This window comes from Cryptomeria japonica, chromosome 1 (assembly GCF_030272615.1).
Source record: "Cryptomeria japonica chromosome 1, Sugi_1.0, whole genome shotgun sequence".
NCBI lineage: Eukaryota > Viridiplantae > Streptophyta > Pinopsida > Cupressales > Cupressaceae > Cryptomeria > Cryptomeria japonica.
The window spans coordinates 643,681,054-643,703,167 of NC_081405.1; the positions used below are offsets into that span (position 1 = coordinate 643,681,054).

Consider the following 22,114-nt stretch of genomic DNA (forward strand, 5'->3'; position numbering starts at 1 on the left):
AAGAAGAAACGGAGGTGCGCAATGAAGAAGATGAAGTAGAGCTTAAGGAAGTACTCCACTATGCTTATGTTAGAAGTACGTTTGCTATTGCACCAAAAAATCGACCTGTTAATGTCCGATACAACCACTAGACTTATAGAATCCAAAGGAGGCGGTTAAGCCATGTCACAAACCTGAGCGCTGCGTTGCACATCACAAGGAGACCAAGAGTGCACACCTTGCAACAATCCACCCCAGCACAAGCGAGGGGGTTTGAACTTGTGACCCAGGCTTTGATACCATTTGTTAGGAGTATGGTTGCCGTTGCACCAAAAGATCGACTTGTTAATGCCCGATACAACCACCGGACTTGTAGAATCCACAAGAGGCAGTTAAGCCATGTCCCAAACTCGAGCGCTGCGTTGCACAACACAAGGAGACCAAGGGTGCACACTTTGCAACAACTTATAGAGAAAATGAGAAGCCGAAGAAAATAATTTCAAATCAAAAGTTATGAATTCAAGAAGTTTGTGAATCTCAAGTAAAATCGTATAAAATAATAGTAGATCTGAAAGTTTGATTAGAAGAGGCAAAACAGATTGAGGAAGTTATAAGAGATCAGCTTAAGGCAAAGGAATGCAATTGTGAAAAATTGGAGCTTGAAATTGTCTTCCTAAGAAAAGAATTGGAGAAATTTGTTGAATAATTGAATCAAAGCTTAAAATTCGACAAAAGCATTGGAAGGTTGGATAAGTCATCAATTTGCAAAGATCATCATTTATTAAGATTGGTCTTGGTTTGGTGAAGATCAAAAGAAGTCAAAGGAGGCTACAAGTTCTAAGGTTGCAGATCAACCACAATAGGAAAATGAAGAAAAGCTGAAAAGCTACATCAAGGCTCTGAAGAATTCCACCAAAGACAACAACAAAAAGGAGATGAAGGAGGAGGAGAATAAAGTCCCACAAATGAACAATCCACCTCCAAAGGAAAACAAGGACAACTTCAGAAGGTGCTTTCATCAAAGACAACCATACATAACCAAGTTACATCATTCCTTTAATGGCTATAGTTTTTCATGCAATCATTTTGGTCACAAAGTAGTAGATTGCAGAATTCATGCAAGGTATAATCCTGCTTTAACCAAAAGAAATTATAATTCATTTGCTCCTCTAATGGATTATAACATTATACGCTAAAAGTGCAACAATTTTTGGCATACACTACGTCTTTGTAAAACTATTTTTGTTGAGATCCAAAGACAAAGCAAGAAGGAGAATACTCTTAACAAAAGTAAGGATGAGTCAACTAAGTTTTGGAAAAAGAAGAAGCAAGAGAAAGAAAAGTCCATGTTTGCAAACAACTTGACATGCACAAAACAAAAATGATAGATGGTATGTTGATAGTGGAAGGCACATGACAATTGACAAAAGTAAATTCATTACTCTTGAACAAGCAGATTAAGGGACAATGAAATTTGGTGACAACACTATGAAAGATATAAAAGGAAAAGGGACTCTTAGTTTGGACAATGGAAAAACAAAAACTGAGAATGTCCTATATGTTAAAAGGGTTGAAGCAGAATCTCCTATGTGTAACTCAGCTATGTGATCAAGGGCACACTGTTACATTTCTTCCTAGAGGATGTGGAATCAAGAAAGATAGAAAATTGATAGCAAATCCATGCAAAACATCCAATAATCTCTACATCCTTAATGAATTCAACAACCAAAGATATTACATGAGGCAAGAAGACAAGCTTTGGTTATGGCATAGAAGATTGGGTACTTAAATTTTGATAATCTTGTCAAGATCAGTTGTAAGGAAGCAGTGAGAGACATGCCAAAGATTTAAACGCTTGCAAATATTGCATGTAAGCAATGTCAACTTGGGAAGCAAACTAGAGTGAGTTTTAAATTAAAGAAACACTTGGCATCAAAGCCATTGGAGGTTATACATACGGATCTCTGTGGTCCAACCAGATCAAGAAACGTGCACTGAGAAAGGTATTTTATGCTATTAATTCATGATTATTGTGGAAAAATTTGGATTTTCTCTTTGAAAGAAACAATTGAAGCTCTCGATAAGTTTAAAGCATACAAAGCATTAGTAGAGAATGAATCAGGTTTAAAGATCAATGTCTTAGATCGGATAGGGGAGGAGAATTCACTTCCAATGAAGTTGAAGATTTCTATGAAAAGCATGGGATGAGAAGGTAGTTTTTAGTTGCAAGAACTCCACAAAAAAATGGAGTTGCAGAAAGAAAGAAAAGAACAGTCTAAGAAATGGCTAGAGTTGTGTTAAAGGAATCAGAGTTAGTTGATACTTTTTGAAGAGATGTGATTTATACAAGTCATAGTAAATGATAACAAAACGCAATGAATTAATGGAAAGGGAGACCTACAACAGTGAAGTATTTCAATGTTTTTTGAAGGACATGTTACATAAGGAGAGATGAAGAATACCTAGGAAAGTTTGATGCTAGAGCTAGTGGGGGAATATTCCTTGGCCACTCCACAAGAAACAAAGCATACAAATGCTATAACAAGATGCCACACAAGATTATTGAAAGTGCAAATGTAAAAGTTGATAAAGGATGCTATGAAGAAGAAGTCCTAGAAGATGTTCCTCAAAATGTGGAAATTTGCAAAGGAACAAAGGAGAAGACTGAGAAAGAGATAGTTGAGCAACACCTTCTAGAGCACTAAGTAAGACTCCTTCCAAATTTGTCTTGAAGAATCATCTAGGAGATTTGATCATTGGGGATGAAGATACATAGATTCAAACAAGGAGGAGATTTACTAACATAAAAAAACATGAACATTTTTGTTTCCTCTCCAAAATATAATCAAATGGCTTTAGAGAAGCAAGTGAAGACAAGCAATGGATAAAGGCTATGGAAGAGGAATGAATGAATTTTTTAATAATGTCCACAAGGCCAAATAGCCTATGGGACCCATGGATAGCTAGCAAAGCATGCGAAGCCCAAACAAACCCAAACGAAATACTGTGACTGCTAAACCTCTTTCTCCTTCAGCAACTTGTATCTTCCGTTGTGTATCTTGATTAGGAAATCTGCAACTCATGTTATCTTTTCTTCGTCAGATAGATCACTCAAGATGTTTATATTTAGTGTCTCAACATAATTGATTCGAATGTCATTGTAGGCTGGACACTCCATGATGTAATGCCATATTGTCTCCACCCCCCCTTGAGTGCAATATCTACATCTTCTATCTTCCCATTCCTCTTTGGGTATCATCCATCTCCTCGTTTCACATCTAAGTTGATGTGAGCTGGTCATTATCTGAGCAATTAACATTTTTGCCTTCCACTTTATGTCCATTCTTATATAGTTCTTTTGTTTATGGTCATGTGTGGGATTGAAATATTTGATATGCTCAAGTTGAAGGAATTGATTTTGAAGAAACCTTTGTTCTTGTTACTCATATGGAAGCTATAAGAATGTTTTTAGCCCTTGTCAATTTTAAGAACTTTAAAGTCTACCAGATGCATGTGAAGTCAACCTTTCTAAACGAAAACCTGGAGGAGAGGTATACATTGAACAACCAGAAGGATTTCTCTTATCAGAGAATGAGGACTATGTTTGCAGGCTAAAGAATGGACCTTGTGGACTAAAGCCCCAAGGGCTTAGTACTCAAGATTAAACAATTATCTTCAAGAACAAGGCTTCAAAAGAGGAAATGTGAACAATAATCTTTACATCAAGAATGAAGAAGGAAATTTGTTGATTGTTGTAGGAAGAGGTATACATTGAACAACTAGAAGGATTTTTCTTATCAGGGAATGAGGACTATGTTTGCAGGTGGACTAAAATAAGCCCAAAGGGCTTGGTACTCAAGATTAGTTAAGTGTCTTCAAGAACAAGGCTTCAAAAGAGGAATTGTAAACAACAATCTTTACATCAAGAATGAAGAAGGAAATTTGTTGATTGTTGTGGTCTATGTGGATGACATCATTTTAAGAGGCAGTAGTGACAAAATGTGTCAAGAATTTGCCACAAATATGTAGGGGTTTGAGATGTCAATGCTTGGTGAGTTATATCTTTCTTAATTGGGTTGTAATTTTCCCAATTAGACAAGGAACTATTTATCTCACAAACCAAGTACATTAAGTAGATGTTGAAGAAATTCAGGATGGAAGATCGCAATCTAGTGAGCACTCCCATGGTTGTAGGTTGCAAATTAAGTAAGGATGATGAATCTCTTGAGGGTAACCAAACTCTATACAGCTCCATGATTGGAATTTCATCATATGTGATAGTGATGAGGCCTGATATAATTCAAGCAGTTGGCTGGGTAGCACAGTTTCAAGTAGCTCTAAAGAAAATTCATTTTATTTTAATTAATTTTTTTTTCAAATATCTAAATGGCACTATGGATTTTGGATTGTGGTATCCAAGAGGTGAAGGTTTCACCCTTATAACATATGTGGATGCATATTGGGCTGATAGTTTGATGATAGATAAAGTACAACTAGAGGAGCATTTTCCTCGGTAACAATCTTGTATCTTGGTTGAGTAAGAAAAAGGCTTTAATTTCTTTATTTACAATAGAAGTAGAATACATTGCAACAACTACTTGTTGCACATAGGTTCTTTGGATGAAACAAGCCTTGAAGGATATTAAGGTTGAGTATGAGCATCCCATCTCCATATTTTCTGACATTTAGGAGTGCAATCAATCTGAAGAATCCAATTATGCACTCTAGGACAAAGTATATTCCAATCAAATGCCATTTTTTTAAAGAGTAGGTGGTTGATCAGCAAGTCAAGTTGGAATACATTGCTACAAAGTAACAAATTGCAAACATCTTCACAAAGCCTTTTCCAAAATAGACTTTCAAGTATTGTAGTCGGTAGTTAGGCTAGATTGTTAATAAATAAATATTTGTAACCGAAGTATTAATTATGTAAGTATTAGTTGGCTAATGTAATGTTATCCATTGTTCTAGATGGGTAGTTGATTTGGCAATTATGATCTTGTACACATTGCATACAATAATAAACGATACATCTTTTTGAAATTGTTGTATTGGCATTGTTATGTTTTGTTACTTTATATTCTACAAATGATATCTTTGTTTACTTTGCATATTAATTAGCAAGCTCCCTACAAGAGTAAACATTTTGGCATTGTTGCTGATATGAAGCCTGGAGATCTAAACCACAGAGAGGCAGTATGGTGACATGCAGTTTGGCGATGTAATGGGTCGACCTTTTGAATAAGAATTCTCAGAAATTGAAGAAGAGGAAGATATAGTTGAGGATAGATTGATGCAAGATCTGGTGCACCTATGGGAAGTATTTGTCAATCAAAAGGGACGACTTGACAATAAACGACATGGTTGACCACATTCTTCGAAGACTGCCAAGGTTGTTAGCATGTAACTTCATTGACCTTCGAGATCTTCGTGAGGAAAGGGACTTGTTGACGTGTCTAAAGTCGCATCGCTGCAACTCTGTCTGACCAACGCAGAATAGAATGTTACTCGTTGAGTATCCTATCCTCTCTTGTATAAGGAAACCCTAATGCTGTTTTTAATCGATCAAAGGGGACAACCTCAAGGTTCCAAATGTCAGTTCTTGACTGCGGGATAACTCAACGGTCGATGTGTTTTGCTGGGAGCACAAGGGGCCTTACGTTTTACAACAAGCTAGTCAACATCTGATTCTCGAACTGGGAAATAAAATCAAAAGGGAAGGGTGTAGGAAACCTAAAATTAAGAAGACTGGTATGCGAGTAGACGGATTCAACATAACCAATCCCTGTTTGGCCATAATGGCTCACAACTTCACAGGAAGCGTGCAATCTTCAAGAGGATTTGGAAGATTTTCAGACAACCAATTCTGGCGCAGCTCAGACGGACACCTGCAATTGAACTAAGCACGATTTAAAGGCTCAGGCTAACCATACACAAGAACATACAATCAATATATCCTCAATGGTATGAGCCTGAATCCATCAGATACCTGCATACCCAAAAAAAGATCTATCTAAAATGCTGAAAGAAACCATGCAAACAGAAGAAAACAAAGACAACAAACACCATATTTCAATGTTCATATATTTGCTTCAGCTGCCATTACAACAATTTCTGGAGCATCTCTATGCTACTAAAAATTAACCTTCTACAATCTAGCCTATTCTAACTGAAATCTAACGGTCTAACTAGAGTCTAACCCTCTAATAATAATCTAACCCTCAATAAGAGGCATCCTGCCTTTTATAGATTTTACAATTCAGATCGGTGGCTAGGATGGACTGCATCCAAGGGCCCTGATTTGCCTTCCAGAAGGATAGCAACTTTTACCCATGCCCACTCAATTTTCAGTTAGCTACCCAACCACTATCTCAACTGCCTACAACTGTTTGGATTCAATTTGGGTCTATCCGGTAGTTGGAAATAGTTGTCCACACTAGACCTGTTTCCCCTTTGTTTCAAAATATCTTGAGTGGGACCCACAAGCAGCTTTACATTAAACAATTTCAATTTTTTACTGAATTTCTGGAATTTTTTCCAGCAGTGTATCCTTTTGGGAATGCACATACTTGTTGCATTCTGAATTGTCTTCGATCTTTGGTCTCGGTGGTGGACTTCAATTTGGGGTCTAGTTGCACGCTTCCCAATGCTTGGTTCCGATCTCGTGCTCCTGCATCTTCTTCTCCAGCTTCCAGCGCCTGGCTTTGATCTTGTGTTAAGTTGTCACTTTAGCTCCTCCCGATGTCGATCGCGATCAAGTCTCCTTGACGTTTCAGGCTTTTTCCTTGTTCTTCTGGACGACGCCTGCAAGCAATCAATATCACCTTTAATCAATCAATTTGAAAAATTAATTAAATTAATTTGACAAATATTAAATTTAACGTTTGGCTTCGTCTCGGACCTCGGTGGAGTTCAGGCTTGAGAAGCTTTTTGTGAAATGTATCTTTTAAAATGTTTCTCCTCGAACCTGAAATCCGATCCTTTGTCTTGATTTGCTCTCCAACTTAGAGGAAATTTAGGCCTGAGAGGTGAATTGCGAGATGTTAAGTTCAATTTCGAACGCTTCACCTAAAATGTGAGATTTTGGCTTTCCATTTTAACACCACTTTTACTTTTGAAGTTCACACCCTTGGATCAAAACGTGCGATCTAACCTTGTAATCACTCGAGTCTTGGAATTTCGGGTAGTTGAAGTCTTTTGCAAGACTTTATTTTCAATGATTATATGAATCCCCTTCAAATTTCGGCCCTTTTGGCTAAGATGCGAGACTTTCTATTATAACGTCTTTTCTCTCTTTTGAAAGTTTCAGACCGAAAGGATAAAATTCCTCACAATTTTGGGATTCTTAGGGGAAACGTGAGATTCTAGCTCAATGGTTGAAGTGCCTTTGTTGAAGCTTTTCGGCATTTGAGAGGACTGGCGAATTTGGAGGTTCTTCACCTTTTCGGCTTAGGAGGAGATTTTGCAAGTTTTGTGTTGATTTCCAATTTCGGCCTTTAAGTCGACTTTGTTAGCTTTATCTTGCATTTCGGTCTACTTAGCAGATTTGTGAGACTTGGTTTTGCTTAGACTCCTTCCTTCCTTTTTTAAATTTTGGCTTGTGAGAGGATTTTGAATTTACCCTTCATTTCACCTTTTCGGACTATTGAGCCTTTCTTCAAACGTGATTTTATCGTAAGTCTATTTGGGGTTTTATTGCGCGATTTTGGACTCTCTAGTCATTTTCGGCTTAATGAGAAATTTTGTGAGAGTTTCTTTTATACTATTTCGGCCTTTAAGCTTTTTTGAGAGCGTTGTCTTACATTTCGGCTTTAGAAGCCGATTTGAAAGTCTTAAGTTGTAATTCGGCCTCTGAGGTTAAAATGCAAACGTGATGTCCTTCACCCTTTTCGACTTATGAGACCATTTTGGGCGATTTACAGGCTTGAGTGATTTTGGGCTGTGAAGGATGTTTGTGCGATTCAGACCTGGCTATAGGTTATCGGTCGTGAAGCCTATTTTGCGCGATTTTCATTTTAGTTTCACTTTAGACGCCCTCCTCTTGTCATAAAACTCGGGCATAATAGAGGAAATGCACGATTTTTGGGGGCCTTTGTGTTTTCGGTCCTATAGGCTCATCTTGTGTGATTTCATTGTTAGTGATTTTCGGCGTAGAAAGCCATTTTGCGGGCTTTTGAGCTTCATTCTTTTCGGCCTACTGAAGATTATCGTGCAAACTTGTCTTCTTTGTTTATCTTCTGTCAAAATGAGTTACAATGCCGACTTCCTTTGCTCCATTTTCAGCTTATGGGCTCCTTTGAAGATTTTGGGATTCTCTATTGAACGATCTTTGCTGTTACAAAAATCGGTCATTTCAAAGAAAATGCACGATTTTTTCTATTCGCCTTCCACAAGACTTGGCTCCCCTAGGGTGAATGTGAACTTTAAATTTCAAACTTAATCCATTTCGAGCCTTATGAAGGATTCGCGTCATATTACCTTCTTTTTGTTTTAAACGCCCATTTTCTTTGTTTCAAAACTTGGGTATTTTTGGTCGCTTTCAAAGCTTGAACCTTTCAACGAAACTCCCTCTCCTTTGGATTTCGGGCTTTAGGAGGCATTGTAGAGGTCAGGTTTGAAAGTGCAGCTGTGATCTACCTCACTTAAACGCCTCCCTCTCCTTTTCTCCGAGCAAACTCCATTATGTATATATACTACACTACATAATATCCAGCAACACTCCACTTTTTAAAAACTTTCGGGTGGCATATAAAAGACTTTCATTACGACCACCAGTATCGCATCACTTCATAATATTCATTCAAGGCATTCCACGCATGCTATCCATATCATCCATGCATTAAAGGCTGACCAGTGGCAGAAAATAGACCAGCGGCAAATGTTTCATAAAGAATCCCACGACAAATGAAGAAGCTTCCCTAACGCACACTTCTGTCCATGAATTAAAGTTGTGCAGAAATTAAATTCGCCTTCAACGAAGACCTCAAACTAAAAATAGCTGCCACGTCCAAAAGGAGAATAATGAAGAATCGAAGCCCAAGAGGTCCCATGCCAAACTTAGAAAGGTGTTATGAAATCATAACATCGTTGCACCATGAAAAATAATAATTTAATGAAGTTCGTTTCAATTAAAAGCCAAGCACTACTTCCCGAAGCAATCCAAAATCATTGTGTGAAAATAGTGAATGCATATATAGCCGCCACATTTAAAATTGAGACCACTGAAATATTAAATATTTCATTGGTGATGTGTCAATCTGATTTGACACAGAAATATACAAGCGAGCAGCCGACTTGGACAAGCAGACAGCTCAAATTGACAACCAAGTAGCTCAAACATACAGTAGATAGCTCTACCAGACAACCAAGTAGCTCAACCAAGCAGCCAAGGAGCTTAACAAAGCAGCCAAGTAGCTCATTCCAGTTTTCTATTACTTTGAGTAATCCTCCAAAATTTATACGACCTTGATTATCAACCTTGCCATCAATGAAAAAATATCCAACAAAATAGTGCTTCCCTTTCTCTCCTACTATTGATTGATGCCTCCCCTGATTATCAAAGGACCGATGTTGCTTATTCCATTTTAAAAGGAGAAAGACTTAGTTTTTTAGGAGCTAAGATGTTTTGTAAGTTAAATTAAATTTTCACTTAACAAATGATTGCCAGTTGCCTGGATTATAAAAGAACAGATGTTAATATAGTGGTGCAATTGCAAGAATGTATATTGTGATTCTGATATGCTCGGTTGTTATTTGTGTGGTTCATTAAGTTTGTAGTTTGTTAATGACATGATATTGCTCAGAATAATCTTCTTTGACCTGATACAAGATTAAGCATGCTAACTTTAATGTTTTGTCAGTTTCATAGCAATTCTTAACCAAATATTTGAGTTTCAAACAGTTAGTTAAAATTGTAGTGTATTTTTATGAATTACAATACTATTTTTTGTAGTAGCTTTTTCTTGATCATTGTGTACTTTGAGTATCTTTTTTCTTTTCTCACTGCTTTACAGCTATGATTTCTTTATGTGGCTGCAGAATATGAGGCCCAGGAGATTGAAGATTTAACAGTAAGACATTGAAAAGTTATCTCTACAATCAGGAGAAAAATTAGTTGCAGTTCATGTTGTTAATTTATCATGAGAGCTTCTAATCATTTAAATGCAAATGTATATGCTCTGAATTGGTATTGAAGTAAGGTTTTTCCTTTGTCTTTATGTCTTTGTTAAATTCAACAATATGATAATGCTTTGATGGATCCATCACATTTTTTTGAAATTTATATTGGGTGTTATGGTTTTACTTTTTTATTAGCCATATTTATATAGTTTCTGTTTTGGTTAGTGCCTTTGCCTATCATTTCTCTTAGACCTACTCAAAACAGAGGTGTAGGATTTCCTCACACTTAATTATTTGTCATAATTTCACTTGTTTCACAATACATGATTTTCATGAACTAGTTATTACATGGTGTTTATCTTAGTATCTATGTATTCTCAATTTGAATACTTTTTGAAATGTTGTAATCAGAGGTCCCAATGTTGTCTATGTGCCAAACATAGTGTACGTTATAATTAATGTAGCATACAATTTAACTGTAATAGTTATTGAGGTTTTGCTTTCACCACTTGCTTTTTTATGGGTATTTATGAAGTAGCTAAGGGAGTCTCCATTCAACAATGAGATCATCACTGATTGAGATTTTTAGTTTAGGTAATATTACCTTTGATCACATTGAACTCTTTGTATTTACATTACAAAGACATTTTTGTAATATCCCAGTAACGTTTTTTTGAAATTTTAAGGACAACAATAACATCAACAAAAATTAACCCGTTAAGGTTAGAAATCATAAACTGAAACCATACTGGAAAGTAACCCTTCCACTTTCTGATCACCCAGTGCCCAATGTGGGAAGGTGAGAGCATTCGGTGTTGAGGGGATCATTAGCTTAAGAAAACTGAAACATAATGCAATGCTTGGGCAGCAAGCCAGCCCCTTACGCTTATCTAGCGGGAGAACAAGGAAACTTGGCAGTAAATCAGCCAAGTGAGATGCACAAAATAAGAATCGCTTAACCGCAATATTTTAGCGGGAGGACTGCAATTACATAATAACCTCAACTCGACCGCTTATGCAGCGGGAGGACCATTACACAAGCTATCACTCGACCACTTTTCAGTGGGATGAGAGTTACAAAAATGGAATTGGTTAGTAGTACTACTACCTAACCTTACAATAATAGAGATGAGAGAAGAGAGTAATGCAGATTTCCACAATAAGAACATAAATTTCTGTTACAAACAATCTGCAGGCTGAAATTACAAATCAGCAGCCTATGGAAATGCCAAAATGCTTATAGCTCCCTCATTATACATCCGAATCAATTCAAACCTGTCCCAAACCCACAATATATCACTCACAACAGCAACCAATCAAAACTACAACCCAAACAACCCCTTATAAATTTGGCACGCATCCCAATGCAAGAGCAAAAACCCACGCCATACCTAGGAATTTCGATTTAGCATAGTAAATTCAAAACTAAATCAAACAAGCTGTAAACTCACAAAGTTTATTGCCAATGCTGGGAAGAAAGAAGGAGATGATACCCATAATCGTCCGTTGCTCTAGCAAAGAGATATGAATGAAAAGGTACTTCAGCCACAGGGAAACCAGCAAGTCTCCAGAATCACTCCAACACCAAAAATGTCTATGGCAAGCTCTGAGAATGTAGAAGAATACAACACACAGCTAGGTACTGTATTTCAAGTACGAAACCGGGAAGCACTAGGGAGATGCACTCCGAAGCTTTAGGTTTTGTCGCCAAACCGGCAGCATAAAATTACAATTTTTTCAAGATGCTGAAATGGGAGCCCAACTTCTCACCGTCCAAATTCAAATACAAATTCCACTTCCTTCATTTGCATTACATTTCATCTTCATGTGGACCCAAGTGTAGCGCCAAATACAAGTCAAACCCCACGCCCAAGACCCACGTTAACCACTTTTGGCGAAATTAGAGATGCAATAGGAAAATGATACTTCTCCAAATAATTTCGATATCCCTTAATACACATGAATTTTGCCAAACTTAGGAAATAATGGACATTAATTCCAAATTCCATAAATCAGTAGCAATTAATCAAAATGATTTAAATATTAAACCTTAGGATAAGGAATTAATATTTAAATGCGTCACATGACTCCCATACTGATTTTTCTGACAAAACTAGGATGAAACCGAGGCAGGAAGACCACTGTACTGTTGCAGAATCAGGACCTGTCCACTGCCAAAAATAGAATTATGCCACACTATCACTTACTAAAAATAGTAAGTCAAGAACTAATGCTCTGGAAAGCATGATCTTCGCGCCCAGAGACAAAGCATGGAGAGCTCAGTAAGACAGTATCATCAGAATAACCATTCCCTGACTTACTAAAAATGACAAGTCCTTGTTTCATCAATGCTGGACCCCTCATTCTTCATTCCACCTAGCCTACGGGTCTTAGGGATAGGCTAATGGACCACTGGAAGGTCATCATTGAGAAGGGGACATTACAGTCCGCCCTCCCCAAAATTGCTTGTCCTCAAGCAACTGTAAGGCTGGATGCAGTAAAATCTCCTCATTTTTCCATGTAACACCCTCTGCTGGTAGGTTCTTTCATTTGATCAAGTACTCCCTGATCACTCTTCTCCTCAAAGATCCCTCCCTGAATTCAAGGATAGCTTCAGGAACCAAAACCAACTCACCCTCCTCATCAAGCGGAGGTAACTTAGTTGAAGCAACAACATTATGTCCCAAAGTCTTCTTAAGGCAAGACACATGAAATACATTATGGATCTTGCTGCTTGCTGGCAATTCCAGCTCATACGCCACTTCTCCAACCCTTCTGCCGACTCTGAAAGGTCCATAGAATCGTGGCTTCAACTTCTCAACCCCACTCTTCTCGAGAGTAGACTGTCTGTAGGGCTGGAGCCTCAAATAAACCATGTCGCCCACCTCAAAGGTGCTCTCAATTCGTTGCTGATCAGCATACAACTTCTGCTGATTCTGTGCATGCTGGAGATTGTCCCTCAAGAATCCTCAAAATATCCTGACTCTGCTGCATCATATCCTTTGCTTGAGGGGTTCTGCTATCACCAAATATGAAGTCCGCGAAGCTAGGAGCTTCATAACCATATAGTGCCATGAATGGTGACATCTAGATGGACATGTGATAGGAGGAATTGTAACAATATTCCCCTAGGTGAAGCCATCTCACCCATGTATTCTGCTGCTCCGAGACATAGTTTCTAAGATAACTTTCCAACCACTTATTCACTATCTCGGTGTGCCCATCAGTTTGAGGGTGATAACTGGTGCTCAGAGTGAGCATAGTACCACACAATCTGAAAATCTTCTGCCAAAAAACACTTAGGAACTTGCTGTCTCTATCACTCACAATGTTCTTCGGTAAACCATGTAATCTGAACACCTCTCGGAAGAACACTTCAGCAACTTGTGCTGCTGTAAAAGAGCTGGTGATGGCGAAGAAATGAGCAAACTTTGTAAGTCTGTCGACCACCACATAGATACTATCCTTCCCTTGAGCCCGAGGCAGCCTCGTGATGAAATCCATGGAGATACTCTCCCATTTTTGACCGGGAATAGGCAAGGGTAGTAACAAACCAGCTGGTAGAGTGTGCTCATCTTTGTTCCTCTGACATGTATGACACTCCTTAATGTACTTCAAAACATCATTTTTAAGTCCCTTCCTAGAGAATCTCTCCCGGATCTGCCTGTATGTTTTGAAATAACTTTGGTGACCAGCAAGGGGGATGTCATGGAAAGTCTTCCAAATCTTCTCTTTTAACTTAGATTCAGCTACTATGAAGATTCTTCCCTTTTACAGGATCAATCCCTCAACCAATTTGTACCTTTCATCATGAAAAGTACCTTCTATAAGGCTGGTTGCAAACTGATTTTTGGCATAATCAGCAAGCAACAACTCTCTCCAATCAGCAGTAAGCTCGCAAAGTGAGTTTAAATGGGGTCTTCTGGATAAGGCATCTGCCACAACATTGTTTTTTCCCTAACATACTCAATATCAAAATCGTAAGCCTGCAGCTTACTCACCCATTTGTGCTGTCTCTCATTCAGATCTTTCTGATGCATGAAGTGTTTAAGACTATTGTGATCAGTCTTAACAATGAATTTACTCCCCACTAGATACTGCCTGAACTTTGCAAGGGCATGCTTTATGGCAAGCATTTCCTTGTCATAAATTGAATACAGTCTCTCAGGACCTCTCAACTTCCGACTCTCAAAGACTATAGGATGCTTATCCTGCATGAGGACCACACCAACACCTTCTCCAGATGCATCACACTGTAGCTCAAATGGCTTGGTGAAATCAGGCAAAGCTAAAACAGGGCAGGAACTCATGATCCTTTTAAATTGCTCAAATACTGTCTGTGCCCTTTCAGACCATTCTAAAGCACATTTCTTAGTAAGATCTGTGAGGGGGGCAGCCAATTGAGAATATCCCTTCACAAACCTCCGATAAAATCCACGCAATCCCAAAAATCCCCTCAAATGTGTTATGTTTTCAGGAGTAGGCCAATCAATGATGGCTCTAATCTTTTCAGGATCCACCTTCACACCACCTGCACTGATAATGTGACCGAGGTAGAGCAACTCTTCCATCCCAAACTCACATTTGGGCTCCTTGGCAAACAGGGATTTAGATTCTAATATGCTCAACACTTCATCCAACTGCTGTAAATGTTCTTTCCAAGATTTGCTGAATATAAGTATGTCATCAAAGAATATCAAAACAAACTTCCTTAGCTGTTCTTGGAAGATTCTGTTCATGCACGACTGAAATGTAGCGGGTGCATTAGTCAAACCAAAGGGCATGACTAGGAACTCAAAATGCCCAAAGTGGCATCTGAAAGCAGTCTTCTCCACATCCGATGCTCTCATTCTAATCTGATGGTACCCCGACCTGAGATCAATCTTGGAAAAGAACACTGCCCCATGTAGCTCGTCAATGAGCTCGTCAATCCTCGGAATTTGATACTGATTGTTGATGGTTTTCTGATTCAGGGCTTTGTAATCCACACACATGCGCATGGTTCCATCCTTCTTTCTTACCAAAACAACAGCCGAAGCAAAGGGGCTTTTGCTAGGCCGTATGTAACCCATGTAAAGCAATTCCTGAATTGCTATCTCATTCTCATCCTTCTGCTTCTTAGGATATCGGTAAGGAGTAGTCATGACTGGCTTAGCTCCTTCTTCAAGCTCATTAATGTGTTCGGCCCCTCTTTCACGAGGTCTGCCAGGAGGTGGGTTTTCGAACACCTTGCTTCTCTTGGTTATCAAAGCTTGAATGTCTTCAGGATAATTCCTGTGCTCTTTTTGTGGTTCTGAAGGCATGACCATGATCTTGCTTCTATCCTTGATCATTGCTAAAATATTTGAGGAATAGCAGCCCTTATCTACCAATGGATTGGAAGGCATTATCAAACACTCTGCTGCCCACTCCACCTGATTATGGTGGATCAGCCTTTCCATTCTTTTCAAAGATACCACTTTAAGTCCCCCATGCGACATTCCGCTCAACACTACCTTCTTCCCTTTAGACATGAATTTCAGCTCCATGGTTTGTAGGTTTAGTGTGATCTCACCAAGAGATCTCAGCCATTGAATCCTGAGGACTGCATCATCAGTCCCTCCAATGCTCACCACAAAGAAATCATCTCTGATTTCATCATTTCCCAACTTCAGAGACATGGTGGAAATCATTCGGTTACAGGATATAGTGGAGCCATCTGCTACCATGACTTTGAAGCCCTCAACTTCCTCTGCCACTAGTCCCTTTTTTGCAACAATCCTCTCATCAGTGAAGTTGTGTGTTGCACCTGTGTCAATGAGAGCAATGACACAATGCTCTCCAATCACACCCCGAACTCTGAAGGATTAATTTTTGTGAATGCTCGAGAGTTGAGCAACCACCCCTCTATCTTCTGACCCAAATTCAGGCCCTTCAGGAGCCTCTTCATACTCGCTGTCCTCAACTTCAGTTTGCTGTTCTGAAATTTTAGAATCTGATCCATCTTTGGAATAGCATTCCATTTGATGCAAATTCCCTTTTCCATGGCACTTATGTCCGGGTCCCCAAGGTTCTCTGCAAGAATAACATAGATTCTTTCTCCGGAGCCCATCTTCCATACGCGGAGGGAACCTCTTGGTCTGATTCGTGAACTTCTTCCTGTCCTTTCTGAAAAGGAAAGGCTTGGATTGACTTTTACTCTTTGGGGCAACCAACTCCATACTTCTAGATTTTGTAATACTTTTTGCCAGGGTGGGCGGATCAAAAGCTTTGACCCATCCTCTCAAAGGTTCTTCAAGTCCTTCAGTGAAAAGGACAACCAACCACTTCTCTGAGATGCTACTCACCATGACTGACAAGTTTTGGAATTTAGTCACGTAAGTGTCCAATGAACCTTGCTGCCTGAGTTGTGCAAGTTCTCTAAACTTCACCTCTGGATCCCTGGTGTCGAATCTCTCAATCAGCTTGTTGATGAAATCAGCATAGGTGGTGATTAAGTTATGACCAAGGGTGACCAACCCATGGTACCACCATTCGTGGGCCACTCCATCCAAGTGCAAGGTAGCAAACTTGATAGCATCCTCCTCCGGCATAGGCCTCAAGGACAAGTAATTGTCCAACTTCTGTATCCATGCTCTAGCTGTACTCTTAGCGCTTCCATCAAAGTGTGCTAAGGTCACTCTTCCAAGAGCTTGCTGATAATCTCTTGAGGCAGCAGACTTATAGTCATTCCTCCTTCCTCTCTTCATTTTCTGATTCATAAACTGATCCAGAGTTAGGATATCTCAGATCTCACAAGGAAGAGAAGCATACTCCATGTAGCTGTTCCTTATTTCATCAGCTGTGGGTATCTCTGTTTCAGCTTGTTGTACTTCTCTTGGCAAAAATACAGGTTGTAAAGGCCTTGGGGTTGAACCTCCATTGTTACTCCCATTGTTACTCCCATTTCCATTGCCTACAGGAGCGTTAGAAGTGCTGGCTTCCAATCCATTGTTGGGTTGATTAGGGACCCCAACAATGTTCTGGTTGAGCTTGGCTAGCAGTAGAGACATCATGTCCATCATGGCATTGAATTGTCTCTCTGCCTTCTTATCGGGTGCCTCATTTGGTTCTGTAGTCTTATCTGCCATTGAATCCACTGAATCCGAGGTATCTAGATCCTTCCCTCTGTTTCTCAGTACTTCTGAAAATGTGTCCTCTTCCGGTACTATAGGAATTTGAAACTGCTGTCTCTTCTGCTCTTTGTTGTAGTATCTGACGTCTCTGTCACTCATGGAGACTTCTGAACCCACTGACTCTCACAGGCTGGCAAGAAAACCAACTCTGATACCATAGTAATATCCCAGTAATTTTTATTTGAATTTTTAAGGCCAACAATAACATCAACAAGAATTAACCCGTTAAGGTTAGAAATCATAAACTGAAACCATACTAGAAAGTAACCCTTCCACTTTCTGATCACCAAGTACCCAATGTGGGAAGGTGAGAGCATACGGTGTTGAGGGGATCATTAGCTTAAGAAAACTGAAACATAATGCAATGCTTGGGCGGCAAGCCAGCCCCTTCCGCTTATCCAACGGGAGAACAAGGAAACTTGGCGGTAAACCAACCAAGTGAGATACACAAAATAAGAATTGCTCAACCACAATATTTCAGCGGGAGGACTGCAATTACATAATAACCTCAACTCGACCGCTTATGTAGCGGGAGGACCATTACACAAGCTATCACTTGACCACTTATTCAGTGGGAGGATTGAAAATTACAAAGTTGTTGAATATTAGGCAGCAAGCCAGCCTCTTCCACTTATTCAGTGGGATGAGAGTTACAAAAATAGAACTGGTTAAGTAGTACTACTACCTAACCTTACAATAATAGATATGAGAGGAGAGTAATGCAGATTTCCACAATAAGAACATAAATTTTTGTTACAACCAATTTGCAGGCCGAAATTACAAATCAGCAGCCTATGGAAATGCCAAATGCTCATAACTCCCTCATTATACATCCGAATCAATTCAAACCAGTCCCAAACCCACAATATGTCACTCACAACAGCAACCAATCAAAACTACAACCCAAACAACCCCTTATAAATTTGGCACACATCCCAATGCAAGAGCAGAAACCCATGCCATACCTAGGAATTTCGATTTAGCATAATAAATTCAAAACTAAATCAAACAAGCTGTAAACTCACAAAGTTTATCGCCAATGCTGGGAAGAAAGAAGGAGATGATACCCATAATCGTCTGTTGCTCCAGTAGAGAGATATGAATGAAAAGGTACTTTAGCCACAAGCAAACCAGCAAGTCTCTAGAATCACTTCAACACCAAAAATGTCTATGGCAAGCTTTGAGAATGTAGAAGAATACAACGCACAGCTAGGTACTGTATTTCAAGTACAAAACCGGGAAGCACTAGGGAGATGCACTCCGAAGCCTTAGGTTCTGTCGCCAAACCGGCAGCATAACATTACAATTTTTTCAAGATGTTGAAATGGGAGCCCAAGGCTCATATGTATAACTTCTCACTGTCCAAATTCAAATGCAAATTCCACTTCCTTCATTTGCATTACATTTCATCTTCATGTGGACCTAAGTGTAGCGCCAAATTCAAGTCAAACCCCATGCCTAAGACATGGACCCACGTTAACCACTTTTGGCGAAATTAGAGATGCAATATGAAAATGATACTCCCCCAAATAATTTCGATATCCCTTAATACACATGAATTTCGCCAAACTTAGGAAATTGGACATTAATTCCAAATTCCATAAATCAGTAGCAATTAATCAAAATAATTTAAATATTAAACCTTAGGATAAGGAATTAATATTTAAATGTGTCACATGAATCCCGTACTGATTTTTCTGACAAAACTAGGATGAAACTGAGCCAGGAAGACCGCTGTACTGTTGCAGAATCAGGACCCTGTCCACTACCAAAAATAGAATTATGCCACACTGTCACTTACTAAAAATAGTAAGTCAAGAACTAATGCTCCGGAAAGCATGATCTTCGCGCCCAGAGATAGAGCATGGAGAGCTCAGTAGGACAGTATCATCAGAATAGCCATTCCCTGACTTACTAAAAATAGTAAGTCTCGTTTCATCAATGTTGGACCCCTCATTCTTCATTCCACCTAGCCTACGGGTCTCAGGGATAGGCTAATGGACCACTGGAAGGTCATCAATGAGAAGGGGACATTACAATTTTACAACAAGTCAAAATTCTGATGTTTCCTGCTAAATTTCTCTCCCTGGTTGCTGAAGCCTCTTTCCCCATTACCACAATTCATTTCTTTCACCAACCACATCTAAGGTATCATAATGTTGAATGCTTAATTTTTTGTTTTGCCTTTGTTAGTCATAATGCCTTGGTGGCTCATTTGGTTTCTACATTCATGAGGCTCTTGTGTTTGATCATTTTTATGTTCAAGAATGCTTGATTACCAAGAAAGAGCTTAACTTGTTACTTCTTCAAGTTTTGTTGAATTTTAAGGATCTATCTTTGATACGCTTTATAACTTTGTCCTATAGTAAAAAAATTGAATTAGATTGGTCAAACATGAGTTCACAAAGTTGATCCATTGGATCATTGATTAATCACAAACATTGGAGATGCCACATAACTTGTAATGAATCCATCAATTTATGATTTATTTATGAAAAAAATCTTTCTTTTTTCACCGTGTTATTTAATTGTTTTGTTTGCAAACTAAACTCCCAATATAATTGTGATTATAATGCAAGTTGATTAGGAAGGATGAGAGATGGAAGCGTTCCTCTTCCCACAAGGTCAAATGCAACTCAGTTTTAATTGGGTTTCCAAAGAGAAACTCAAGGAGACCATAACTGTATTTTCCTAATGACCTCCTTGATTATAATCTCAGGAACTAATAGTGATGTGGAAATGATTGGGTCAGTTAAAGGTTTGAATATAGCTCCCTCAAAATGGCACCAACATTAATAGTTGAGGGTGATTCCTAGCTAATAATGGATGCGATGAGTAAGGAATCAACATTGAAGATGAAACTAGATGGCATCCTTAAAATGAAAGAGATCTAGTTTGAAATATTCTAGAATACAATTCAAATATTGTTTTAGAGAAATGAATGGACCTAGAGTCTTATTGGCAAATTTAAAGGTATATCAAGAGTCACTAGCTAAAGTAATTAGCTTCCAATTGAATGAGTGGAAGGACATTCACCTCTTGTAGGACCTTATTAATTCATCTCTTGTAGTACCTTATCAATTCATGAAGTCTTTATTTAGGGTCTTTAATCGAAGGATCATTTTAAAAAATAATTACCACACATTTTCCCTCTTTTTTAAGGCAAATAAGACCAAGTAAGGTTAATGATTGGGGTTATTGATGTTTCGATTGGTAGATTGAGATTGTTTGTGATTTGAGTTTAGTTGTGATTCAAGGGATGATACACTAGTTGAGGAGTGGAACAATTGAATAAAACTTTTATACAAAACAAGATTGACAATTGTTGAATAGTTGAACAAAGTGATTCTAATTTGAATTGAGAGATTATACAATATGAGCAAACTTTATTGGAGAGTTGGATTCTTCCCACTTTTATTACGTGATTCAAATTCAACTACCATATAGCTCAAAGTTACAAGGCTTGATGAGATTTGTCTAGATTTGGCAAGTCTCGAGGTGGGCCACCCTTACCGAGTTAGGGAAGACTTGACAATTGATCACTCACTATACTTGCTGAGTCCAGGTGAGTTTGGACCCAAAGACTCAGCCATAGCATTGTGATAGGAAAAAAAAAAAAGGAACTCAACTATAGTTTGTTTTTGACTTATATTTGCCTCCTACACCCTAAAAGTAACTTCATTTCATTTTTAAGCCAAAGGAGAAGGAAAAAGAGAGTTTTGAGCCAAAATTTGATTGCATTGTAGGGAAACTGGCAAGGATAATGAGCAAAAATTTGTGGTTGAATCACATTTGGGCAGGTTTCTAGCTACTTTTGGTGCATCTAGAGGAGTCTACAAAGGATTGGGAAGAGCTCACTATTGATTTCAAGTAAGATTTAAGATGTAAGTTTGTATTTTGAGGGTTTTTTTTGTTTTTTTAAACAAAAATTCCCTTTCTCTTTTATATTTCTTTTTTCTTTTTTCTATCTTGTTTTAGTGAACCAAAGAACAAACCTTAGGTGTTTTTAATTTTTGTTGATCAAACCTTACGTCTTTTTGTAAAAATAAAACTAGTTATATAGTTGCAAACCTTAGATTTTCTTTTTGTATTAGTTTAATTAAAAATCATAAATGTTTTTTTTTTTCTCTTTATATGTTATTGCAGCATTCTTGAGATTTATAAATTGGCTTTATCACAATGTACTAAACCCCAGTTAGAAGGGACCCTTATTGGAAACATGCTATTATTACCCTTGGGCAAAAGAAAGGAGATGTAATTTGTTTTCATTGCAAAACTAATTTTTAAGGGAGAGGCAGTAACATATTAAAATACCATCTTGCACATATAGCATTCTGGTATGCTAATCCATGTCCGCATGTGCCTCCTGAGGTTGTGTGAAGTGCAAGTTCAATTAGAGACCATTGAACAACAAAAGAAATAAAAAAGATGCAAAGAGAGGAGATGGCAGGCATTTGTGAAAGTGGAGAGTCTTCTTCCATTCCTCCATTTCGTTCATCTTTGGGTGTTGGTAGTGCTAGTGTTAGCGCTAGCAACAATGGTGGTCATAGTGGCAATGTTAGCACTGGGTCTAGAGTTCACGCATCTAGGTTAGATTCATATATTTTGCCACGCACTACCGGGTTCCCAACTTTCACTTCAGAGCATGGGTTGGAACAAAGATAAACATGATGTAGCTAAAAGTGCAATTGGATATTTTTTGTTCTATTGCACCATTCCATTCCATGTAGCCAAGTAATTATTTTTTTTTTGTTTGTTTTAAAATATATGTCTGGATTCTTCGTCTCTTGAATTTTTTATATTTAGAGATATGTCATATTCAAATTCAAACTCTCTATTGTTCAATATTTATTTTATTCAAT

General features: G+C 38.4%; 1 protein-coding gene across 5 annotated transcripts in view; it reads left to right on the forward strand.

Moving 5' to 3' along the window:
• LOC131037813 (coilin) overlaps positions 1-22,114 on the forward strand; it is a 175,450-nt gene that overhangs the window by 135,070 nt on the left and 18,266 nt on the right. For 4 of the 5 annotated variants that reach the window (XM_057970016.2, XM_057970018.2, XM_057970015.2 and 1 more), the window contains one exon: positions 10,018-10,049. The exons of the other annotated variant lie outside the window; for it this stretch is intronic. In XM_057970016.2, the coding sequence (XP_057825999.2) occupies positions 10,018-10,049 (32 nt within the window). The remainder of the gene's footprint in view (positions 1-10,017; positions 10,050-22,114) is intronic. 5 annotated transcript variants of the gene reach the window in all.